The 27,237-nt window shown below is 40.7% G+C and overlaps 1 protein-coding gene across 1 annotated transcript; it reads left to right on the forward strand.

The window, feature by feature from the left end:
* Window positions 1–349: 349 nt before the first annotated feature.
* st3gal2 (ST3 beta-galactoside alpha-2,3-sialyltransferase 2) lies at window positions 350–25,486 on the forward strand. The gene is made up of 7 exons (XM_074677383.1): window positions 350–990; window positions 10,391–10,450; window positions 10,902–11,035; window positions 15,623–15,802; window positions 15,954–15,999; window positions 18,984–19,103; window positions 19,216–25,486. The coding sequence occupies exons 1-7, from the start codon at window positions 649–651 to the stop codon at window positions 19,387–19,389; spliced, it is 1,056 nt and encodes a 351-aa protein (XP_074533484.1). The 5' UTR covers window positions 350–648; the 3' UTR covers window positions 19,390–25,486.
* Window positions 25,487–27,237: the final 1,751 nt, after the last annotated feature.

Genomic DNA, 27,237 nt, shown 5'->3' on the forward strand with positions numbered 1-27,237 from the left:
AAGGATAGAAAGGTGAAAGAAGCCAAGGCTGATCGAAGCAGAGATCACCTCTCATCAAGAGCAAAGGACTTTGGAGGCTGTCAGGCTACAGCTGTGTGTAATTCAGCTGGGTCTCAACTGTGCGTGTGTGTGTGTGTCGAGACATTTGTGTGTGAGACAAGCACATAACTGTGAAGAAGGAGGGAGAGGCTCCAGCCAGAGACAGAGAGAAAGCGTAGGAGCATCGCTGAGTGCACAGCTTGACTGTGAGACAAATTGACTCTGACACACTGTCTTCCATCAGTGTGTGTATGTGTGTGTGTGTTTTTAAGAGTCTGACATTGTGGGTGATCTTTTGCTAGTCAAAGGGTTAGACCAGTAACACTGACTAGGCCGTGGTGGTCACTGCGTGGGGGCGGAGAAGGAGGTGGTGGACTTGAGACAGTGGCAGGCCTAGGGGTGGGGTCATGGCCATGGGGGGGCCGTATACCGTCCTCCACTTTGCACCGGGACAGACGCTGGGGCTGGGGGTCTTGGGGCGGGGGCCCATCCAGAGGAGCTTCCAGACTTTCAGAGCTCAGGCCCTGGCTGAGTGGAGGCACGGTGGTGGCAGCAGGAGGTGGAGGTAGTCCTGGAGGAGGAGGAGGTGTGGCGGAGAAAGGAGGCAAGATGAGATGTTCCCGCAGAGGCTGGGTTCTCCTCGGCTCGCTGGCTCTCGTCTTCCTCACCTCACTCTTCTTCTCAGTGTCACTCCGAGGAGGTGTTGGCTTCAACTACCTGGAGCCGCCGGGGTGGGAGGAGTCACGGCGGGTGAAGCTTGTGCCCAGCTATGCAGGCGCCCACAGGCTGACGCCACCTGATGCCCCCCAGCAGAAGACGTGTGCCTGCCCACGCTGCGTCGGAGACCCTGGGGTTTCTGATTGGTTCGACGAGAGCTACGACCCGGATATCTCACCTGTTTGGACCAGAGACAACATGCAGCTGCCCTCTGATGTCTACTACTGGTGGGTGGTAAGTAACATCATTCCACTCTGCTCCTTCAGTTATGATAAACACTTTGTTGACATGTGCTGTGAATATGACAGTGTGCTTAGCTGTTTACAGTAAAGTCTTGTATATGATTGTCTAAAAACAGCACATTCAAAATTATTATGCAGTCAACACCTTTTCTTTTTTTCTTCACCAAAACAGGATGCATTACAGGCAGCTAAAAGTTTTGTTATCCAGGTTGTTTTGGTTTGGCTGCTGGTAGCTCATACATTATTGAATCCAGCTTTTCTTATGTTGAAACATGTTTCATTTTGCCCATTGTGTTTTCAGGAGCTGATCACTTGGAGAGTGATGAAATAGATAGAAATGATTAGATTCAATTGGCAAACCTGCCACAGAACAGCTTAATAACATTTCAGCTCCCCTCCCAGAGTGTGAAATTACCGTCTTTCGCAGCACATCAGAGGCACTTTGAGGACTTTTTGACTGGTTTTGAAATCTCACTCTCGCACTTATACAGATGCTTCTTCATGACCTACATAGTGGGATAAGATTTTCAGTGACAAGATTTTTTTTCCCCTGTATCCTGAATTTTAGTTTCTTTATTCAAGCTTTTTTTTGTTTTTTGAATTAAAAAAAAGCGAAACAACCACTTTGGAAATTTGGCTGGTCAAGTTAACCAGGTTTACAAGGATTACTGTTGTTAATTATTTTACATTTAACTACAAAGTAATGCATTATATCACCACTCTGCATCTTACAAAAAAAAAATCTTGAACAAAGGTGGATAATGCCATATCTGTCAGACCCTTGATATTTCATTTTTTTAAGTTTGGCCCATTAGCCACATTTAGGGACACTGCCCATGTCATCTTTTGGTGATATCACAACATTACACCCATTTCAGTAAAAAAAAACAAACAGTGTACTTAAGTAAAATAAAACTGAAAACAGATTGCTATATTGCAATAGCAAACACAAATAACCAAACTTTCTGTAAAATGACCAAATTTAGTTATTATACTTATTGGGTCTTACCTATCCCAAATAGCAAGGAGAAATAAAAAAAGCACACCAGACAAAAGCTCAGGTCTCAGGTTTAGTAAAGTTCACACAAAGTTCATGCATCCATTTGTGGTAAAGTTGAATGTTCATTTTGTTCCCTGATTCGTGATTTATATCTAATGAGTTAATTTAAACTCATATTTTTATATTATGATGTATTTAAATAATAATTTCCTGTTAGGGTCTGTGTTTGTAAGGGATGGTTTATGATTTGTGAAACAGCAGTGGATTGGTTTGTGTGAGTATCATCTCATCTTAGAAATATATTTTTTTTTATCAGTGCCTGGTTTAATGCAAAAAGCGAAACCCAAGCGAATGTTTATTTTTATTTCTGCTGCAAAATGTTTGTTTGGATTTAATATAAGCCTCACTCAAATGAAAATTCTGTAAAAATGTCTGATTTCAGGATAATAAAAGACTCAAATGAGGCCTGAATTGTGTGTAATGAGTATAATAAAACTGCAAGTGGCATATGGAAAAATAACTGGCTTGTTTTTTTAAATAAAGGAAAATAAATAAGTTTTATTTGGAGAAACTTGGCAAGCAAATTTGTTTAAGCTTTTCAGGCATCATTTTTGTCTTTTAATATTTTGAAACAGACATTTTGGAGACTTTTCAGGAAATTGTGGCTGATATAAAGCCTGATAATTATTTTTACTGGCACAGACTTCAGTCGTTGCTGTGTTGCTGGGCTGTGGCTGTAGCACATCTGCTCTCTGTTTGCTCCCTGCCGTTAAATAACAAAAGGAAGCAGAAAGCTAAAGTGCCAGTTGCTGGTTAAACAGTTGCACCACTGTGAGATTCAGAACTGCAGAAACTTCAGCAGCAAACAAAGTTCTGTGTAACATTTTAGAGACAAAGAAATGTCAAATGAGGTAGTTTGCAAATTTTTCCACTTAAACTTTAAACAGCTATGCACAAATATGAATCTCTCCTCTTGTCTATGAGAAGGGTTGTGTGGTGCAGGTCTGTTAAAAAATCATTTGGTACCGTCTCACTATAGAAATAATGTTTTTGACTAACATACCCATTTGTAGTTGTTGTGTTTTTTACACATCTTCCCTCACTTTTTTAAAGTACAGGCATCACCATCAAACACTTCCCATGCGTGCGCCTGTGCCACCAGGCAGGGTTGTAGTTCATTCAGTTACATGTGAGATTTTTATTAGGACACCCACATACAGGGGAGTAATACATCATAATCGCAGATCTCTCCTCACCCTCCCTCCTCCATCCAATCCCTTCTTACAAATAGTTCATGTCCCTGCTATCAGTCATATGACTCAGTAGAGAAGGACACATGCTCCATTACTGAGCTTATCTCCAACCCTGCTTAGTAATGTCTGTAAAACTCAAACTAATTTGTTTTCTGAGACTGGAGAGAGAGGAAGCACTTATGAAAGAATGGTTGCATTAGCCTCCTTCTCATTGTGAATGTGATTGTCTTTTCCGGTGTGTTTCTGCGGTGCAGGCTCGTTTGTCTCTTGTTTCTAAGACTGAGTGTGTCTGTGTGTTTTCTGTGCTGTCTCCAATCCCTTATGGTGTCCTTCAGAGGCCGGTCTAACAGCCTGCTTCTGAGCTGTAGCCTCAGTCCAGCTTTAAAATGGCACAAAACTGCAAACACAGGCCAACAGCTGCCAAGTCATTAGGTCACACTGCAACACAGGGGTGATGAACTGGGAGAGAGGGGAGAGAGAAAAGGAGGGATAAATGAGAGGAGGAAAAGATGGATGAGGAGACAGCGAGGTGGTATGTAGCATAAAGAGGCATGGTGGATGGAAAGACGAGAAAAGAGGAAAAACAGCAATCATAATAGAAAGAAATTGTAAGATGGAAAAAATAGAACAGGCAACAGAAAAACAAGACGAAAGCAGAGTAAACCTACGAGTCTCCACAGACCTGGTTAAAGCTTTATCTGTTTTCTTGTCAGGGATGCCTCCCTGTTGTTCTGAGTGCAACAGAACAAAACATAAAATTGAAAGAGGCAGTCTGACCTTGCCATGCTCGCAGATACGATGTAAAGTGCTGGAGAAATCTTTGCCTTCATCAAACTTCAGAAGTTTTGGGTTTAGAGCAGAATGAACTTCTTATTCACTGCTTCATCAGATTTGGAAAAATTACAAAAGAATTTAACTGCTAATTGTTTAGAAATAGGGAGCAAACAAAACTAAAAAGTTTGAGCCTTTTCTTTCACCGATCAGAATTTAGACTAAATGATGACGTCCTGGTAAACAGTGAAGGCATCAGCTGTCACTGATGAACGTTTCCAAGAAATCAGTGAAGTTCATCCCAGACTATTAATCCCAAAAATCCTCAGTCACCTTGAGAATCATCTCTGGCTACTTTTGCAATGTTTTCTTCTTGTACCCCATCAAATCAACGAATCTTTAGACCTGTACTGAAACATTAAATGACAAATGTTTAAAAGAGCTGTGAAATTAGACTAGTCTGCTGAACACTTTAACTTTTCAGACACTTATCTCAGTGTTTCATCTGTTTTTTTTTAAATTCTCCCTGAAAAAGCAGAGTGTAGCTTGTGAATATTTAAGTAGGTTTGGGCAAAGAGTCCTCTTTGAGTTCTCAATGGGAGAAGGTTTCAAACCAACAATGACCTACTTAGTTTCAACCATTGAAACACCAGAAGTGGCTCATCTACTTCAATCTTAAAATACTGAAATTAAGTATAGCTTAAACTCTATCACTGTAATAACAAAAAAAAAATCTTTTCTCTATGATCGGTGAAACACACCTAGATGGCCAAACCATTTTTTTAATTTGTTTTTTTAAATGTTCTTGTCAAGAAAAGTACCAGATTAAGCTGATGTCACTGAATGTTATTGATTCTTTTGGGCCAAATTTTCTTGCACACATTTTTTTTTCTTAGCTGTTATCAGTGCTATTTTTATCAAATTTGTAAAGTTTGCTCAGTGAATACAGAATTTGATTGATTTAAGTCTTGGCCTCATTACAACCCCAAGTCCTTAAAAAGTTGGACACTGTGATATTTGAAAATAATTATAAAAAGAATGTGATGGTTCGCAAATCATTTCAACCTCATTTGAAACTGAAAATACAAAAAAACACTTGCAAATATGAGATATCAGTGTTAATACATTAAACCTTTATTATATTGTTTTATGGAGAATTGGAATTGCCTGTGAAGTTGTCGTAGTTACTGGATCAAACCTATATCTGGTGTCATGTTTGCATGGTACAGTAGTAACCCACATGTGTGGCTGCAGTGACAGTGCGCTAACTGAAAACTGTTTTTGATGGTGATTATGAGCCCATGTAGTGATTTCCACAACAGAGACATATCTATTTTAGTACAGCTCTGCCTGGGGCCTGATATAATGGTCCTACACTATTAGTTTGCAGCTTTGACACTTTTTATGCAGACATCTCTTCAGATTTTTTAAATCCTTTAATGATATTTTCTCACCACAGATAATAAAATTCCTAAATTCTTTGTATTTTTTTTTCAAAGAGGAACACAAGACTAACTCTTTGCGCTCAGTCTTTCACATAGTTTTGAACCTCTTCTTCTTATCATCACTCCTGAGAGGCTCAGTCTTTCAGCCGTGCCCCGTTTGTAACTAACCTGTTACAAATTAACCAAACTAGTTAGGAAATATTCCCTCAGGCTTCTTTTTGTTTTATCTTCATTACACAACCTTTTTATTTTTTTTTCTGTCTTTTTTATTCTGTCCCAATCCTGCTTTTTGTTAAACAGGTTGGGAATCAAATTTAAGATTATTTGATTTTATAAGTCAAAAAATGTACAGTATCAGTTTTACAGCATTTTTTTTATTATTCTGTATTTAAATTTAGAGTTTGAATGATTTAAAAAACTGTCAACATTTTACACTGTATATAAACTTTTTTTTACTGGAGTCATGCCGTGTTTATACTCCAGTCTTAATATGTCACAGTGTATTAACAGCTAACTACAGTCTTGCCATGTTAAGTTAAATCACAGCCATTACCGGGCACTGAGTATTTCAGTATCTCTACTGAAAGGACTGTAAAGCTCAACCAGTCTTCTCCACATTGTTTACACTTCAATCGTGTTGATGCTAAGTGCAAACGTTACAGTATTTACTGCACTGGCTCCTGGAAGTTCAAATGTTTTGCCAATTTGAAATAATACTTTTATGCTTTCATGTAGATGCCAGAAGCTTTACTTTTTAGAGTCAGAGGACAGCTGAGAGGAAGGGAGCAAGGCTGCCAAAAACACATCTGCCAAAAATTAGCAGCCCCTGAACAACAACGGCGCGGCGTGCCAAGCTGGCTCCAGCATCATACGGGGACTCAGAGACAGCAAGGGGAAAGGATGGAGGGATCAAAGAGAAATAAAAAGAAAGAAGGACTGGATAAAAATGCAGAGAGGTAAAAGAATGGAAACAGAAAAAAAAGATTTGAGGCCTCTGATCAGCGCTGATGGGGTGCGTGGTGCGCAGGCATCCCTGGGAGACGAAGAGATGAAGAAGATGAAGAGGAGGAGGAGAAACAAAGAGGGAACAAGGGAAATTAAAGAGAAGGAATTAGACATGAGGGCAAGGAGATTGCAGGGGAAGATGTGTGAATGAATTTGGAAGGGGATGAGATCTGTGTTGGGAAATGCGAATTAAAGCCGATGGTGGGTGAAAAGAAAGTGGCGACAAAGCAGTGAAAAAATGAAGACTGCTGTGTGGGAGAGAAGGAGAACAGGGTGGAAAGATGGTTTGGAGGAAAAAGAGCCATTTAGTGGCTGCCAGTATCCTGGTGGAACAGTAGTATGTGTGAATTGGTGTTTTGGGGAATTTTGATGGCTGCGCAGGTGCTCACTTTCTCTTTACACACATGAATGAAGACTGTGCCTGTGTGGTTTGGCTACAGCTAAAACTGGAACATGAATTTTTTTTGTCTGTTGTTTGGACATCTCTTTGCCAGTCGCTGCTGGTGTGTGCCATCTCTCTGTTTATATCACACAGCAGTGAAGTTTCTAACAGTGTACCTTGAAAAGCGTCTCTTGACTTTGAAATTAATGTGAAACTCAAAAGACAGAGTTCTGCTTCTGGTTCTGAAAATGTGCCTTCACAGTTTTTTATGCTTCAAGGACACAAGCTATCTTGTCCATTTAGTGTGACTGATGTCAACCCTAGAAAACTTGGATGCATGTGAAGGCACACGTTCACCGTTTCCTCTGTTTGAGGACAGCAGGTGTCCCCACAAACACTGAAACAGGATTTGCTTGATGTCATGTCTCCCCTTGTTCATTTTGGACTTTTGGATCTGTTATCAGATAATGTGAGGTTTTATCTAATTTGTGTAGGCCAGGAGACATCCACCTCTTATAATCCATACAGAAAACATCAAACAACTCAAAAGCCTTTCCCCAATCTTTTAAGTAGCTAATAAATTTACTCAAATTTATCTGAAGGGAATATGATGCTTTGACGGTTCAACTTTTGGATTTCTTACAAGAGGCCTTTTTAGTTTGGCCTCTTTTTTGAATATTCAAGACTTTTTTCCCTGCCAACCCTGCCAACAAATTAACAAGAAATCAGCTTTGAAAGCTCTCAGGAAAAAAGTCAATGTCATGATTACACATCATAGACTGCATAATATATGTAGAGTCCGTGAAGTCACTCATTTGTTTCTGATAAACCTTTAAAGCCTATTTTCGGTTAGGGCCACATTAGTAACACTAAATATCAATATCCATGTAATGAACTGAATATTTTTAAAGGTCCCATATTCTGCTCCTTTTCTGCAGTTTAATATGGATCATTGATGTCCTCATGAAATGGTAGTAACATGTTTTGGTCCAAAAAGCCAATAAATCAAGCACAGCAGCATTGTTTCCAGGCTCTCATAGCCCCTCTGTTCAGAACGCTCTGATTTAGTGGGCGTGACCTTCATATGTAAATGAGCCACCGCTGATACCGCCCCGCTCTTCAGCGTCACTGAGAGCGGCGCCACAAGCTCCGAGTGCACAGTGTTTAAAAAACATTGAAGCTTGTTTACTGTAACATTACAGGCTAAAACAACAGGCTAACCGCAGCTAAAGTTAGCATCCTGAAGCTAACACAGAGACAGGGGGGACACTGAGGAAAAGCTCTTACATCTGCTCCACAGCACACAGCATTTAAAATACATTTCCAAGGTCTGAGGTTTGTTGGTGGATGGTTGGTAATGCGCCTGGATTCAGGACCAGTCTATTCGCTAGCCCTCTGTTGTACTGTCCAAAGTTGGAAAAGCAGTCGGCTGTGAAGTGACTAGCACACACATGCACAGTTTTACTGGGTGTAGCTTCGGGGGTATCTGCTCCGGTGGACCAATCAGGTCATACTTGCTCCCGTTTGGTCAAAAAAGGAATCACTGATTCTGTAGCCACTTAGTCTTGTCTTCTTCCAAGATGGGAAGCTTGTGCATGGAACTATGTGACTGTTTACAGCCAAAAACAGGGCAGTGATGGCTCTTAAACTTCAGCATTCTCCTTCCCGCTGGGAGATTTCTCTCCAGCAGCGGGGGTCGGGGGTTTCTGCTCTGGTGGACCAATCAGGTCAGACTTGCTCCTGATTGGTCAAAAAAGGGAATTGCTGACGTCGGCAAATCCCAAAAGTCCAAACAGCTCGTTTGGACTGAATTTTACATTCACAAGCACTACTAAGTACAGGTTTTGTTATTGAATATCATATTTTGTGGGCTGGAAGGAAAGCCAAAGACCCACAAATTTAACTAAAAGACTTGATAACGTGATTTTTGCATAATATGGGACCTTTAATCCATATTAGTAATGCTAAACTAAGCCTAACTTTGTGTTTTGATGAGGTAAAGAGGCAGGCCTCTAGCCTTTTTGCAGACAGCTACAGGTGCCCTGGTCATATCAGTCATGACCTTAAATGGGCAAAATTCACAAGTTTAAAAACTTTGGAAATAATGAGTTATAAAAAAATATAATTTCCCTCCCCCATTTAATGTGTGGCTTATACCAGCCAGCCTGAAGCAGACTCAATGAACTGCAGATTTTAACTCTTCCACATAGGCTTCATATTTTTTGACCTGAGGTTGCCACTTAATACACATTTTTCATCAGTGCTCATCATGAGATATAATGTATTTCCTTCAGATTCTACTACGTTAGAAATAAGAATAAAACACATGTTAAACACTTAGTTGTGATGTGCAATTAATATTACCAACAGAGATCACATTTTCTGTTTTTGCTCAATCCATTTCCCTTTTTGACTCACCATTTGCAAACCTTTTAATATCAAGCAGCACAGTCCTAGCCTGTGAAAGGGCTCTAACACTGCTTTATATGACTAAGAGAGGCTTTGTCTGTATTCACTTCAATATCTACTTTAAAGCCTCTGTGATGAGTTTTTAACTGGTTGTTGAAAAGATTTAAATGAAGAACCGGTGCCTCTTTATGACCTACAAAAGCAAGCTGCACTATCAGCAATGAGATCAACATTTTCTGTATGGTAACTTTTAGATGGCTGAAAACACTGTGAGTGGGTGTCAGACCAGTTACTTTGACGGCAGGCCACAGACACAGCTTCCCTTTACGTTTTACACAGCAATATTCACATCAAGTGAAACATTTAAGCTTTAATTTATTGCTCTTATTCATTATCACACTATAACTCTCAGATTTAGTTATTTTAAAATATGGAAAGCAAAATGTAAAACCAGCCGTGTCACATTCCTGGTGTTACGTCTACTGTGAGTTTGTCCCAATCAGGAAACTAAAAGGTCAAAATTACAGACTAGATCCAACTTCCTCCCCACCCTCACTACTTTCAACTGTTGGAGTCTCTCTATTTATTCCTCTTAACATTCAACACATAACTGTTTCTTTTTTTCCGCGTCCTTTATTCATTTATTCAGACTGCTTTGTCTGAGTCAGACAAGAGACGCTTCTTGTCATGTCTGCTGTCGCTTTTGTTTTTGCTTTGGAGTAGAACTGTATGTCCTCTGGAAATCTCATTGTTGTTGGTAACAAACAGTCTAAAAGTAAACTTTCCTAGAAAGGCACAAAGAAGCTGACTGTTGATGTTTTTATTTCATTTTTTTGTTTGTTTTTAACTTAAATTGACTACATTTGTTGTAACTCAGCTTCCCAGCCCATGTCGACATATGTAAAGCCTCTGCTCTTCAGACCACAGCTACTACAAACAGTCTGTTTCCTAAACACACGCTGACAGAAGGACACAGGCACAAGCACTCGCTTAATTATATATAAATGATGGCGAGAGCTTGAAGACAGGCTCACATAGAGTAGATATAAAGTCTGTTGTCACGTGTTGTTTGTCTAAAGAAGAGAATCTGCAGACCCTGACCTCACTTTCTCTTTCTCTTTCTGTAGATGTTACAGCCCCAGTTCAAACCCCACAGTATCCAGCAGGTGCTCCTGAGGTTGTTTCAGGTATTTAATATTATTAATTCATCTTCCATTAGACGTGTACGCTCACATCAGCTGAGTCATTACTCCTCACTCCTGGGCGAAGGCTGAGGGCAGTGAAGTGTCTTCATGAGTCATTTAGTGTATGAGAGGACCGGCTCATTCTGTTTTTAATGTTTCTGTATAGATTGTTTTGTATCCTGACTCAGAATGCAAAGAGCATAGCAAACATATAGGTTTGCATGTTTTAAAACCTCGCTCTGACTCCCTGGGCAGAGGAGGCTCATGTATTTTTCATGAACGGCTCTCAAGAAGAAATCACCTCTCCACTGGGAGCTAAATGTGTTTTTTTTGTAATCAAGTCTGAGCTGCAGGTTCAGTTATTTAATGTCTTTTGTCTTGTCCAGGGTGCTGTTTAATTTCCTGTGTACCTTGAATCCACAAAGCTTATTTTGATAATGCCTCTCCATAACAGGTGATTCCCGGAAGGTCGCCGTACAGCTCCTGGGATCCAGGGCGCTGTCTGCGCTGCGCCGTGGTTGGAAACTCTGGAAACCTCCGAGGCGCCGGATATGGGGCCACCATAGACGGACATAACTACATCATGAGGTGAGAGAGATGGATGAGACCAGGGAGCAGATGCATTAGTGTGAGAGATAAGGAGGCAGAGGCCAGGAGGAGAGTGAAAGATAAAGAAAGGAGAAGGAGGCAGCTGGGGAGGGCAGCGCTCGTGTGATGGCAGCGGCAAAACATCACATGGAGATAGATCTGCTGTGTGTGTGTGTGTAAGTATCTGTAGGAAAGCAGGAGCAGATGTGTGTCTCTGACACTATATTTAACCTCGCTGTCTAATGCTGTTATCCGTTCAGTTTCTCATTGGTTGACAGACAGGTCACCTGACTGGAATGAGGTCACCACAGACAGCTCTGTGTCCTTACACATTGAAACGTATAGATTGTCTCCCTCACATGCAGAGAGGCAGATAAATCCTTTTGTCTGCCTCTCTTCCCCCGCTCGCTGCGCAGCAGCAGCCGTGAATCACAGAGCCTGATTGTTGTCACTTGGCATCAACACACAGCTATACGTTGTTCTGTGCAGGGAGTGTGTGTTGCTGCACAAAAGCCTCAGCAGGAATGACAAGTATTTTGTGTTTTGGCGTGCTAACAGCATTAGCATCCATTAGCGCTGCTCTCTCAGCAGACCTGTGTGGGCAGCCTCGAACTTCCAGCTCCTGTTACGCTCCTCATCGCTGTGGTTAGCTCCTCATTAGTTTTTTAAATCAGCTTGGCCGCTACAATCCCACACATCACTAACGCCCACATCCTGTCCGTCTGCCTTTCACTCCCTCTTTCAGAACAAACATCTGTTTTGTTCTCCGGCATATGGACAGGCACACGCAGTGACGTTTTTTTTTTCAGGTGCACTATGTTGTTTATATAAACAGCTCACTCCTCCAGACAGTGAGTCACATCCACTGTAAATACAGGGAAAGTCTGAAGCACATCGACAGCTGAGCGGTTCACTTACCGTCTGACTAAAGGTTAGACAAGACAAAATCTACTCATCATATTATAGAATAAAACGTCTCTGCCTCAGAGCTTTTCAAGCTTTGGAGAGAATTCATGGACTGTAAAACTGAGGCATATGCAGCCAGCATGATGTCACCCTCTGGTTTGAGGGATGATTTAACAAATAAACATGAAGCTGCAACTTACACCCTCGGCTCGTTATAAGGTCACTGATTTAATTGTACTGTCATTGGTGTCAGCATCTAATAGCTTTAAGAAAAATGCTCAACATTAAAGTCCCATGTGGATGACCCTTGGGTAGACTATTAAATCAGGAAGGCTCAGTCATGATCATGATTTGGCACAGTTAAAAAAAAAAGATAGACATTAAAGTTTTAAAATTCTTGATCTGCCTGTAGAAATCTCTGCTGCATGTCAAATCAAGCTCTCCCTAGGGTGAGAGGAGGGAAGAGAGAAACAGATGGAAAGAGACCTCTATGAAATTAATTGCTTCAGAGGGGGGGTCCAGAGTATTTGAGCTGACTCAACTTGTTGGTGTAAATTTTATCTGATGCTTAAACATTAAATGCATATGTTACAGGGTTAAATCTACCTGAGAGTGAACACTGTTTTGAACACTGCTTTGAATCTGTCTCAGAAACAAATGCAATAAAGCTCAGTACTCCTGTCCTTGAGAGTGTTATTGATATCTTTATCTTTAGCCTTTATCTCCGTCAGTTAATGAGATACTGTGTTGTCACTTGTTGCTGTGCATACACCATTGTGGAATTTACTCATGCACACCGCAGCTGATTGCTGTAAAGTCCCTTTGTATTATGTTAAAATCAACAGATCTGCTGCTTGTCCTGATTTTTGTTGTGAAAAATTGACAGCTTGGCGGCATGAAGATCCCACTGTTTACACTATATCACCATGGTGATCGGTTTACACTAAGTGTGACATATGGGTTGAGTGTAGGTTAAAAAATAATGGCACATTACTACACAGACACAAGGTTTTAGAATTCATATGTAAAGGCATCTGCTTTAGACTGATATTGATTCACATAAACATGCAGACACTCTGCTGCTGAAGGTATGTAACCCCTTACTACCTGAATTAACTAACAGTTAACTAACAATTATGTTAATTAATGTTTTCTTGCACATGCTAAATTGAGTGGGGATTGTCTATTTAAAAACAGAGCATAAAATAAATATAAATGAGTTATAAATAGGGCTGTCACTTTAATATGTTAATTAGATCAATTCATTGATTACAAATTAATGCGTTACAAAATTTAACCCTTTGGCTGCCAGCTATTTTTGGGCCATCTTGTACGATCTTTAAAGACACAAATAATATTATTTTCTACAACTATGTAAACACCAACACTACTTAAGAAGAGTGGAGTCTCTTCTTTTACATCTCTATTCCTGTTTTTGATCTAAAAATCAGACAGAACAAACTTTTTTTTGATAGCGCTCCATCCTTATCGCGTCGTCCTTTCTGACTCTCACAGCTCACTGTGTCTCTGTCATCCCAGAGTCGATGGCAGCGAACACCGACATTTTAATATTTGCAATTTGAAAAAATATGGATTCACAAATCTTCTCTTCTTTGTGCTTTCATTTGATTAGTTATTCACTTCAATTTTTTGATATCCTAGTATTCAAGTTCTTCTTTTGGGAACCTTAAGCAGATATGGGATTAAATTGCAATTAATTAGAATAATTAATTACAAGCCTGTACTTAATTCGATTAATTTTTTTAATCACCTCACAGCACTAATTACATATACACAAATGAGAAGTTCACCCTCTGACAAATATACTGTGACATAGTGCATTTGAAACGATCCTTGGTATGTGTGGAATATAAATCAATAGGCAATAGCCAGATGCAAAAGTATTTTCAGCTGCATCGAGACCCAACAGGGTATGTTGCAAATTCGGCATCAAGTGGTTAAGAGGTGCCTGGCATAGTATGTGTAACTCTATGCAACTGTTTTAGGTTTCTTTAATGCAAGCAAGAGAAACCAAAATACAGACTTAGGCTGTTTTCCAAACTGCCTACTACATACTATATGTGAATGTAGTATGGAGTAGGCACTGCATACTTCCTACTGCTCTTGCATCTTGCACTATAGTCATGAGTTTTGGAAAGCAGAGCTACTCGTGGTGGATTTTTTGCCTTTATTATAAATGTACAAAACAAACTGTTGGTAGATCTTGGCAATTTAGTTATTTTGTTAATCTTATCATAGCAGAATCATCATATTTTATTTTTAATCTTACACCAAAAGTTATATAGTTTATTAAAAATAAATCTGGAAGGGACTGACTATTTATTTTTACAGCTTTTGGAAAAAACCCTTCCATTTAATCCATGTATGGTTTAAAAAAGTGAATTAGTGGTTAACTGGCTTTAATGAATTTGTAGAAGTAAACACCTCCTTTACAAGTGGAAGTGAAAAGATTTACTTGTGTTTCTTTTGCATTATTTCACCTCTATCCCACCGAATGACCGTCTAATGTTAGTGTTGTGTTGTAGTTATAATGCTGACTCATTCCAGAAGATGGCGTTAATTTGCCAAAACCTGCCTCCCGCATAGACAAACAGCGTTAGGGCTGGATCCTTAAAAAGCCTGATCTGCCGATTCTGATTTGGGCCAATACGCATTTTTATTTTTAATTTTTTATAACTGACAGCATATACCTTCGATGTTGCAAACTTATTTTATCCAAATTTGTTGAAAAATACCTGTGAAACAATAAAATCTTCATTTTTGTAACTTAAACAACCAATAAAGTGTCCTGAATTTTAGGTCTCAGAGCAAAAAGCAACAATTGCTGGCTGTCAGACCTTCCCAGAGGTATATAAGATCAGTTTCTATGTAAGGATGGGCCGATCACCGATCCCCAAAAATTAAGGAAATCCGACCGATCAATTGGTGCATGTCTCGTTAGCATTGTGCATTGTGGGGAAACAGTATGCCAGGTAGACTGGTCCGCTGCATACTGAGAAATTTCCTGGATCAGTAGGACTTCTGTTTTGTTTTGTTTTTTTGTTTTTTTGTATACTGTAGATTTTGGAAATTTTTGCATACTGAATTTTAACCAAACCAATAGGCACTGCTGGTAAAGTAGGTGGTTTGGAAAACAGCTTTAATGTCCTGTAGTGAGGGCATCACAACTTTGAGATAATACCAAACGAGTGCTACAATCACATTAGTTGAATAAGTCAACTTATTAAACACAGGAAAGGTGCTGTTTTGTGGCTAATGTTTACTTAGTAAATCAAAGTCACACTTATGAAGCTACATGAACCCACATCGCTGATCTAGACTTACATCTGGTTTAGTAAACCATTATTTCATTATTGCTTGGCTGCAGTGTAATCTGACTGTCAAGCAACAGCTGATCCATTTGGAGGAGAGAAACCATGAGTCTGGCCTTTCCCTAAGAGTTGTTTAAAGCAATTAGATGCTTTCAGCTTGCTGCAAATTGAAACAGCAGATTTTCTCATTTCCTACAATGACAATATCAATCAGTCAGACAAGGCAGCATGCAATTAATTCATTGTGAAACACTTTTTAAAACCATTATGAAAAACGAAGCTGAAAGCCTGGGACAATTGTTTGCTAACAAAGCCTGCATCTCTCATTCTTTTCCTCTTCTGCTTCCAGGATAAATCTGGCCCCCACAGTGGGCTACGAAGACGACGCCGGCAGCCACACGACTCATCACTTCATGTACCCGGAGAGCGCCAAGAACCTGGCAGCAAACGTCAGCTTTGTCCTGGTTCCCTTTAAAACTTTGGACCTAGTCTGGATCACCAGCGCTCTGTCCACAGGGCAGATACGATTGTAAGAAAAGCACACACACTCACACACACACAGTAGATTAATCAGAAGCCAGAGTTATTGAGCTGTAACAATCTGTTAGCTGTCAATCATCTTGAGTTCATGGCTGATTGAATGTGTTAAATCAATTTATCTGTTTCTCTCTTTCTGACAGCACGTATGCTCCAGTGAAGCAGTTCCTCCGTGTAGATAAAGACAAGGTGTGTATTTTCCGTTAATGTCAAAATGGCTTTTCGCCAGTCTCACACACTCATATATTCATATTATTAAGCCCACACATTCACAAACACACAGAGAGCCTTTAACACATAATAACAACACACATGCAGAGTGACCTTGCTTTCTGCAATTATCCCCTCCCCATTGTTGATGAGGGATTACAGTTAGATTATAAACCTTTCATTTGTTTGGAATAATCTTCTATTTGCTGTTAAATCCGTGAAAATAAAAATAAAAACCTCTAATCTCTGCCTGTGAAAATCTTCGCCTGGTCAGAGACAGTTTTTGTGTGTCTTTGGAGCTGACCCAGAAATATAGATTTATAAGATTTCCTCCTCCACTGTGGCGCCCTGAGCAGCCTTAAGCCCTGTTTGTCAGGACTGAACATCACCTGGAGGTAGATGATTAAAATGTAATTACCATCCATTTGGTTAACAGTGCTTTTAATCTTTCACAGTGATCACAACCTGGAGGAGTATTAAAATTTCACTCAGCAGAATCTTTTCTTGTTTTGTTGGACCTTTTGAATATGCAGCAGCTTTGATTGCAGGAGGTTATCTTGCCTGTAACACTGTGTTGACAATCTGAGTAAAAGCTTGCGTCTGTGGGGGAACCACTGCACAAGAACCAGGTAGAACATGTCCTTGAAGAAAAATACATCTTTTCCTTGTCTCCACGCAGGGCTTTGGCAGTTTATAATCACTTCAGTCAGGAACAATCTTGTCATAGATCTGAACCATTTATTGCCAAATGGATACAGTGATCAGTGTCCTGCTTGATTCCAATCAACCTGAACCCACAAACTCTGCCAGAAATCTGGGTGAATGATGACCAGCTGATCTTTAAGGTTCACGTGGCCTCGACTGCTCAATCTTGTCGATATGCCCTCTATAGCAACAGGAGGATTAGACCCTACCTGACACAACAGGCCACACAGCTTCTGGTACGGGCCCCAACTCCCTCCTAGCAGACCTCCCTGTGTGTACATTTAAACCTCTGCAGATGATCCTGAATACAGCAGCACATCTGGTTTTTAACCAGCCCAAAACAGCACGTCACCCTGCTGTTAATCTCTCTTCACTGACCTCCAGTGGCAGCTCTAATCAAATTCAAAACTCTTCTTCTGGCTTACAAAACATTGACAAGAACGGCTCCTGCCTACCTTGGTTCCTTCTACGTCTACACTCCTTCTCACCCACCACACTCTGCTTGTGAAAGACGCCTGGTGCTCCCAGCCCAGCGTGGCTCGAAATCACTAGCCAGACTCTTCTCCTCTGTTGTGCCCAAATGGTGGAATAAATTACCCAACTCTAAACAATCTGCAGAGTCCCTTTCTACTTTAAGAGATGTCTGAGTCTCAAAGACTGATCTGTTCAGGGAACACTTAAGAACTTAATCTGACTTTTCTCCTCTTTGTCCTCAGGGGTAGAATGAGTCAGAAGGTCTCAGACCCAGCTCTTTGTGAATTTTCTAATTACTGTATGTTGTTCAAGGTTGAGCTATATTGTTGCAGCAATTAAATGTGGTTAGTTGGTTAGATTATTCTATGTTATTTAAAAAAAAAACCTTGAGCTTAATGGCAGCACCTGCAGCCAAATAACTTGTAGCACTTTTGTCGCACTAACTAGGTTTTTCCTTCTGTCTAAATTCTTGCTCGTGTTGTACCTCGCTTTGGACAATAGCGCCTACTTGATAGAATATAGAATAGAATTGAATTGAATTGAATTGAATTGAATTGAATAAACTTTATTGTCATTGTAACAAGTACAACAAAATTGAAGTCACAGCAGCAATCAAGAAAACAAAAGTAAGAAAGTGTATAGAAAGTGCAAAAAGGTCCATAAGAAAATAGATGATGACAGCTTGTTCATCATTCTCCAGTTCAGCCAGTCTCCACCTCCACAGGGTCCAGGACTGAGCTTCTTCAGCAGTCTGTTCAGTCTCTGTCTCCTGTATCCTGTCTGCTGACAGCAGGTGAAGCTCTTCCAATGTGGCATTGGTGTCTGATGTTAGCTCCGTCAGCCATGTCTGTAAATAGAATGATGCTACTCTGCCCTCTGGTATTCCCTCTGTTGCTGGGTTAACACAGCTAGCTCGTCCATCTTATTGGAGATAGATCTTATGTTCCCAATAACGATGGATGGAAGGACAGGTCCATGTCGTCACTTCTTAGCTCACACCTGAGAACCAGCACGTCGACCTCACCTCCTTCTCCTCACCTTGTCGGAAGACATCAGGCCTTACACTATTTAGCATTGACATGCTACACGCTGCTAACAGCTGAGTTCAAATGTAAACAATGCAGTCATGGTTACATGTAGGATCTCCAGACAAGCACAGGAGAAAAAGTAGTAAAATATCACCGAAGCCACAAAAAGTTTGGTGTCCATGACCAACAAATGAGCCATACAAAGTAATGATCCACTCCAAATACAAAGATTACGAAAAAGAGACGAAAAAAATTACAAGAAACAGACAAAGACGAGAGAGCTGCTGCAAAAGGCAGCCATAGCCAACAGGGAGGTGCCTGGCAACCCTGCATTTAGCAACTAGATGAAACTGTAGAACTGTAGAATTGGGGTTACAGCTCTGTTTTTCAGAATACTCCTTGGCTTAGCCAAGCACCTTGCTCGAGCTTTCCGGGGAGTGCATTGCAAAACCCCCAAATACGTACATACAGATTAAAGAGAAAACATACAGATCAATAGTATGCAATAGGAGGAGGCTGGGGTGAAGGAGGAATTATCAAGACAGCAGCAGCTGGGTAGCAAAGAGAGAGTGAAGACATGGTTTAAATACACCTCCTTATCGTCAGATGCACACTGTGTGTGGTGAAGAGGGGTTGGGATTAGTGATATGTCAGCTGATCACAGCTGGTTGTATGACTTCCATGTCCTGCATGAACTTACGCTAACTTCATTTCTTTAATTAATATAGTCTGCTTGATGTCTCTGTCCCCCACTAGGTCCAGATCTTCAACCCAGCATTCTTTAAATACATCCATGACCGTTGGACCAAACACCATGGTCGCTACCCCTCCACTGGCATGCTGGTGTTGTTCTTCGCCCTGCATGTTTGTGATGAGGTCAGTTTCTTCCTCTTTGTGCTTTTCTAACATATAAATCATTTCATCATATCAATGTTAGGCTAACAGCATATCAATCTTCAAATGTTGGCCTGCTTTTCTTTTCATTTAGGTGAATGTGTTTGGTTTTGGAGCAGACAGCCGAGGGAACTGGCACCACTACTGGGAGCAAAACCGCTACTCCGGAGAGTTCAGAAAAACTGGCGTCCATGATGCTGACTATGAAGCTCAGATCATCCAACGCTTGGCCAAAGCTGGCAAGATCACTGTGTTTCCAGGGAAATAACCACACACACACACACTAGTACATCCAATGCTTCAACATTGGTACAGCCACAGTTACTTTACAGACTGTGTACGATGTGCTCTTGCTTTTACTTACCTGCACCAGTTTGTGTTTGAAGTAGGTGAGAGAAAAAGGTCACCAAATGGTAACAGAAAAGGTTATTTGATTTGATTCATTTCAGCCACCTTGGAGATTATGGTGTGGATTCACTGGTCTTTGGAGTGTAGATCCAAACATAGTCTGCTCACCCAGATGTAAAGTGGCCCAAAACTACCCTGAAAGTCAGGGTTGAAACAAAAGTTGGACAAGGAATACATAGATAAGTTTTTAGAGCTTACATTTTAAAAGCTAGTGTGAAGACAAGAAGCGGACACTAGACTGGAAGAAAAGCAAAGTGATCATCTGAAACATGGCAAAGAGAAATGAACAGAGGGAAAGACTTCAGAAGCAAATGTTCTGCAACACAAGAGCAGAAAGAGCTGGAGAAGACTCACATGTAAACTCTCGTGGATGTTCGTACTGCACTGCAGAGACGTTGGCTCCACGGACACTAATGTGGCACAATCTGAAGCCACTGTAATGGTGACTGTCTTCAGACCAGAGACCTGAATTCCCGTCTCTTACAGGACCCCGGGCCATGACTCCCACAAGAAAAATTTGTTCCTCTTAAACCCTGTGCGAGGTAAAAAGCTCACTTTGCCACTTTTTCCCTGTCGTCACTTCACTTTTTGTGATTTCTGCCTCGGTGTTACAAGGACCTTGTCTGACTGTGATGGGTGGGCTATCAGACAGAAGGTGATTGCTGTGAGTTTATATCATATGGCTTCTCTCTAAACTGTCCCCCTCCCTCCCCTGGGTCTTTACCACAGCTACGGGCGTTGTCACCTTGCAGCAGACTCACAGACACATGATGGAGACTTTTGCCTTTTGGCCATCCTGACTCACAAAGATCACTGCTGCACGAGCTCCAGCATCAGTAGAGAGGGATGATTTAAAACAGTAGAGCCACTTCAGGCCCCTCTGCTGTTTTTGTTACAGCCAGACACAGGGAGAAATGTTCATGGGGAGTGCTGGTCGAACTGCATCAAACTCTAATGAGGCCAAAAGTCTGTCTCCTGGGATTTCATGTTTGGATGGAGGCATGCTGGTTTCTGGACCTGTTTAATCCCCATGAGGTCTGTCGGAGTCTATTTTGGGAGAGGAGAAGTGAAGTCTGAGGGCTTGGGCATGAAGAACCAGTCTAATGAAACCAGTACAAGGAACACATAGTTCTCTCCTGTGTTTAACAAGAAAGTGAGAGATGCTTGTTCAGTCGTTAGTCGTTAGTTTTCTATAAACACAAACTGAAGTGGGTTTACCGCTTTGGTTTGGAAAAAGGACTGAAGTGTAAAGGGAGCATGCTCTGCTTCTTTTCCCTTTCACAGACCGAAAACTCCAGCCCTGACTCCGGGATCCCCGGGGAGTCAGAGACTGTCTGGAGCATTTGACTCCGGATTAAGGCTCCTATGATGGGGTGTGAGGAAATCCCATCGGATCTAGGAAATACTTCCACCTGTCAGCAGATCAGCTTCATTAACCAATTGCCCTGGTCCCTGCTCAGCCAATTAAAACTTCAGCTTAGTCTGGAAGGGACGGAGCCACCAGACGCCTTAGACTACACCTCTGCATTGCATTATCTGCACTTCCTGTTCTGATTCACTCTCCTGATGTGAATCGGATGTAGACATATCCCTTTGCAGACTGCGGTGATTTTATCTTCATGTACTTTTTGAGTTTGCTTTTTGTCTGGATCTTTACTTTTGGCTCAGTTTTGCTTATCTTTTTCACCCAGGTGCCACATCTATTATTTTTTATCACAGGTTTATATCACCAAATGATATCCATATACCCATCTATAGCCTCCAAACAAACAGCAGTGATGGGAGTGGTGCCAGGGTGCATCTAAAGAAGTGAGACATCAGCAGAAAAGTGTTCAGCAGAGGCTAAGTAGAATAAAAGTGCTTTCTCCACGGATGTATTTATTAGTCAGCAGCTGGTGTGTAATAAAGAGAGCTCATGGTTCCTACGCAGGAAAAAATGTACACCAAACTCATGATTTGCATTAACTTGGAGAGTTCTTAATCTATAGTGATGGCTGAACAGATTCTTAAACTTGTTTCAGAGTCATAACTGAAAGACTCTTAGTGTCTTTCTCCATAATTAGAAATACATACAGATAAATAAACAGCATAACAAACTTAAAGGTGCTTTGCATAGTTTATGAACCGGTAAAGAGCAAAGTTTTCATGCATGAGCAGTTATTTTGTTTGCAATAAAATATGCACAAGTGGAATTACAGTTATACAAATGAATAACTCAACTTCTAATGGTTTCATTAGCAGGATTACAAAGAGCCACAATTATGCAAAGGCAGAGAGGGAGTGAAATACTGCATGTAAACAATACAGCTTTAATATTAAACCATGCTAGGTGTAGAAAGTTTCTTGGATATACTCAGTCTACTCCTGAAAATCATCAGGATGATATATGTAGTCTGATATTAAACTGACAGCAGATTGTGTGCCTGTCTTTGTGTCAACAGATATCGCTCAAGTTTTGTAAGAGTTTGATTTGTTTATGCTAAATGTAACACAGCTTTAAGTGAACAGCCTGTAACTTAAAGCAAAAACAGAAATCTCTTTATTAAAGGAACCACATTTGGTTACTTTGATTTCAGGATCTGTAACTGTTCACCCCACAACTCAAATTTTTAACCGGAACCTCTCCAATGTTTTTTTTTTTTTTTTAACCCTGAGGAGTCTGGGTATAGTTTTAGTGACTCATAAAGTGCTCTGCTAAAGAAAACAAATCCACCACCTCGGATGTGTTACAGTATATAGAAGCTGCGTAGGAACCATGAGAGCCAGCCGCTGCAGCAGATGGAACTTTATTGTGAGATAATACTTGTGTACGAGTAAGAAAAGACACTGGGTTTGTCGTTAAAAATTGAGGGATTGTACCACATGGCATTTTAAAGTGCGCTGTCATGAATTATTTATTTTCTAATGGCGTTTAATCATTGCTCTGACTGGAAAAGGTTGATGTAAACACATGCGTTCAACGAGTAGGGGTGTCATACTGCCCCCTGCAGGGGATGTGAAGAACTGTGCCTCCTGAACTCATCAGATTTGAACATTTTTCGTTTTTTATTTTTATCTTTACATGATTTGATTTAACCACTCTGGACTCTCATTCGTTGCCACTTTTCTCTTTCTTCTTTCTTTTTGTCCATCCGTGCACATAACAGGTTTGATATGATGCTTTAGTGTTGAGCTGGCCTCATTTACGTGTGAGTGCAGCTGAATTTGGACATACTGTTTGTGTTTTCTCTCTCTTACACACACACACACATACACACACATATTCATGCTTTCGTGCCTTGTCCTGCTGCTGGACGTCTCTCGCCTACAGCTGCTCCATCGAAAACACACACCTGCCACCTTTGCATATTTTTAGCAACACACACACACACCGACACACAGATACACATATCTTTTGGCTGAGAGATGTGCCTTCTGAGCTACACACATACACACACACACTCCTGCATAAAGCACACACACACACACACACACACACACACACACACACACACACACACACACACACACACACACTCTGCCTTCTGCTTGGGGTACAGAAGCCTCCTGCTCTTGGCTTCTTTCTGCTTTGTACACTGTCATTGTTTCCTAAAGATGGCTTCAGGCTAAAGGAGAAGATGTGAACTTGTGATGCAGAGTGACTTGCTGTGGATTCATATTAGGACATTCGTTCGTGTATAGTTTTAAGCCATTTATGCTTTCTCTAGAGTCTAGATGATGCATAGTGACATATTGCAGGAAAGACGGTGGACAGAGAGGGTCAGCTGATGGATTTAAGCCCACAGAGTTGCAGGTTTATTGTACTGCAGCAGTGACCGTAGAAAAAAAAAACAAAGTGGTGATTAAAGAGCATCTTAGACATATCAGTGTACTGCTGCTAACATGGCATAGTGTTTCCTTGAAGTGGTCAGCTACTGTGATTGATATTGTTCATGTGTATTTCCCAGGGTGCTCCCTGCAGCTTCAACATGAATGTGTGAATAGTATTTCCGGGCCCTCTGGCAGGATAATAACACATTTCCATCCTATTCATGCAGCCGGCTGCTGTGTGTTGAAAGAGCTGGCTGAGCCGCCAAAAAGGTGTGACCCTGTTTCAGCATTCAAACTGTTATCAGCTCCTGAAATATCTCACAGCTGTAGACTGGGACATCGTGATCAGACAGGGAAGGAAACAGGGTGATCCCACACTGTGTGCTCACCTAAATAAGTTTTGCTGTGCACAAACACAGACGCAAGTAGGTCCCTCTGGGCACTCCTGGCATTAAGTAAGTCTTCACTTCTGTTGTTTTTGACCTAATACACCCATTCTTTCTCCTCTGCAGATGAATATTTTCAAATTAATAAAAAAGGAAAAGTTTTTGGGGTACTCTTAATGTCTAGAACATTTTTAAAGGCAAGGAATTGCATGTCTACAAATGTAGCCCTTGATTGTGATTTGTTACATTCGCTGAATTTCAGTCTTGAAACAGTAGCAGAAACTAATCAAATGAAGACAGATTGGGTAAAAGCTAGATTCAAGTAAAAGGTCATTTTAATGACACCTTTTGAACCTTCTTTTTTTATTCAAGGTCTGACCCTGCTGTTACCTAATTCTGTGCTTAGCAGTCGGTTTGAGAAGGTTAAATTAAGATTTTTTATTATCATTATTATTATTATTATTATTATTATTATTATTAGCATTTTTTCAACACTATCTACTAAGAAGTTTTTCTGTAAAAGCTACAGAATAAATATCGTTAGAGATTTTAGTTTCAGCCAATTAAGAAAAAAACGTGAAAGAGCCACATTATGCTAACATATCAAGGAAAGGAAACCGAATTAGCACCGTGTAGCATAAAAGAAACACATAAGCAGCTTCACATTAAATGACACATAACTAACAACTGAAATGGTAATTGGTTCGAGGCTTGGCTTTTGTATGAAGGACGCAATATCACGTCCTTAAGCGTAAGCCCTTGGCGCCACTAACGAAGCTAGCTATTTTATGTTTAGTCATAGCTTTAGCCTGTTAGCCCTATAGCTAACGGTCGTGACCAGTAATTTCGCGAATGAACAAACGAGCAAACATTACACCTAATTTAATTAGATAAAAACTGGGTGTTTTTCTTGGGCTTACAATTTCAAAATTCTGAATCCTTATAAACTCGACGAGCTGTAGTGAACTAAAATAAAAAAAATGATATTTTTTGAGCTAGAAAGAAGAAAATAATCCTTGCAGCATCTCCTGTTGTAGAAAAATCTGTCAGAGGAAATCACAGCTCTTGTGGCTTCAAATAAACAGCCCCCATCTCAAACCGCTTTCCTTGTTGCTAAGGTGTCTGTTAACTTTATGTCTCTTCTCCGAGCGACAGAGTGAAGACTGTTGGAGCAGCAGCTTTAGGGAACAAACATCCTGATCAAAACACGGCTGGTTTAGGATGTTGTCACAGGAGCTCTGGTGACTGTTGCTGGGCTGCTGTAGTGTTGGGATGTGGGCAGATCTTAACTCATCAGTTCACCGTCTGCACCGAACAGAAACGTCTCTCATTAACTGCAGTCAGTGGGCTGAAAAAGCACATATCAGACTGTCTCTGTGGATTGTAACGCTGACACTCATACCTCTGTCAGCTATTGTGCCAGAACTCTGTAAACAAGTAGGAGCCAAAAAGTAGGATTAAGACCACTAAATATTTGAATACCCAAACAATGCCATAACAGAAAACAAATAGTGGCTTTTAGAAACACAGACTGTAGGACAGAAAAGAGTAGTTGAGACTTAGAAGAGTTTGGTGGGTACATGTGTGGATGTTTTCCTGCTGTCTGGATCAGTCACCATCTTCTCTTGGCTTTGTCTCATTCTTCAGTAGGACTACTTTTACGGCAAAAGGTAGTTCATGTGTATCTTGAAACATCTGTATATGTGATCAACTCTTTGTATCTAATGCTATTGTTCAAATAAAAGCTTCATGAAACAAGAACTGAAAGACTGCTGTGTTCTTATGTGGGACTATTTTTATGTAAATATCAAAGCATCCTCCTCACCAACTACATACGACCCTTCCTGCAGTGATCCGTGCTATGCTGTTTTAATCACTTGGAGCCTGTGTCCCTTTCTTTTTAAAGGAAATTATTGGTCATCTAACCGTTGATGTGCCCTGTGGATGTTGTCCCGCTGAGATTTTTTTTTTTTAAAAAGAGATCACTAATGGACCAAACAGCAGCCTTACTTCCAGTGCAGCGGTGCAACCTCTGATTAAAAAGCCCAATCTAGACTCTTCAGTCCTTTCTAATTTTAGACAAATCTCCAAATGACATGTTTCTGAAGTACTAAAAAAATTGTCCTTATACAACTCGAGTTGTTTCTTCACAACTTGGCCCTTCTGCGGTGTTCAAATCTGGTTTTGAAGCCCTACACAGCACTGTATCTGCACTTTTAACAGTTTTCAATGGTCTTTTACTTGCTACAGACTCAGACCGATAATGTCCATTCTGTTGCTTTTCGATTTCAGCTACAGTATTCTCATTTCCCGCCTGGAACATTGCATAGGGATTAAGGGTACTGCTCTCATGTGGAGTCCCTCAGGGTTCTGATCTGGGGCCACTTTTATTCTGTGTCTACCTGCTTACTTAAATCTTAACTCTTTAAAACTGATATTGGACTACCTGAAGGAGGATCCTGGAAGTATTTGTCAAACCACTGCAAAAAAAACCACCACTGCAAAAAAAAAAAATCTGGGTGTGATACTTTGTAATGAGTTTCAATTTGGTAAACAGGTCAACTCATCAAATCCTACTTCTTACAGCTGAGGCTTTATCTTTTACTGACTTAGAAAATGCTACACATGCTTTTATTTTACCCCAGCTTGACAACTGCTATGGCCTCTATGTTGGCATTAGCCAGGCCTCCCTCTCACGCCTGCAGCTCATCCAGGATACTGCAGCCATCTTTTAACGGGAGCACACTAGTGAGAGCATATCCCTCCTATACTGGCCTCACTCCACTAGCTTCCTTTTCACATTAGGACCAATTTCAAGTTAAAACACTGAACGGGCAAGCCCCACCCTATGTCCCTGACTTCTTACAGACACGTCTCCATGGGGTCACTCAGGTCTGCTGGCCTAAACTTAAGTTTAAATGACTGACGTTATCAAGCCAAGGAAGCTTACAACACACAGTAGGCTATGTATTGATATTAAGTTTAGTGGGCACTGAGTGAACACAGTCATGAACATAATGCAGAGAATGAGCCTCATTCACACACTGCTCTTTTTTTCCAAAACAGATCTACGCAGTTTGAGAAGATTGTGACAATCTTCAGTGATAAAGTATGGTCATTAAACACTCAAGGAAAAAAACACTACTCCAGATTTTTTAGTCTTTAAAGAGGGGTATGTTCTTTTTTAAGTTTGTAGCACTTGTAGTAGTTTTACATGATTTACAGCTGAAAATAATCTCTAGGCCCTCCGCTCCACAAACCCCCTTCCCACTGATTGTCCAGACCATTGGAGGCCTGTTGAGGGCAGAGATGTGAGCAGACTTTTGCTTCGTTACATTTGTACTCGGAAGTCTGGAGAATCTCTGAGTTAAGCGTTCCATTTGCCAAGTCGGAAAAACTTGCCATATCAGCAGTATTTCTGTATATAAACATTGAATACTTTGATGTATACGGTTGATTTATTGCGACAAACACTCGTCAGAAATACTAGAATAAAAAGAATCTAACAGGAG

This window comes from Halichoeres trimaculatus, unplaced genomic scaffold (genome assembly GCF_033239565.1).
Source record: "Halichoeres trimaculatus isolate MK-OKI-2021-1 unplaced genomic scaffold, fHalTri1.1 fHalTri1_scaffold_10, whole genome shotgun sequence".
Classification (NCBI taxonomy): Eukaryota; Metazoa; Chordata; class Actinopteri; order Labriformes; family Labridae; genus Halichoeres; species Halichoeres trimaculatus.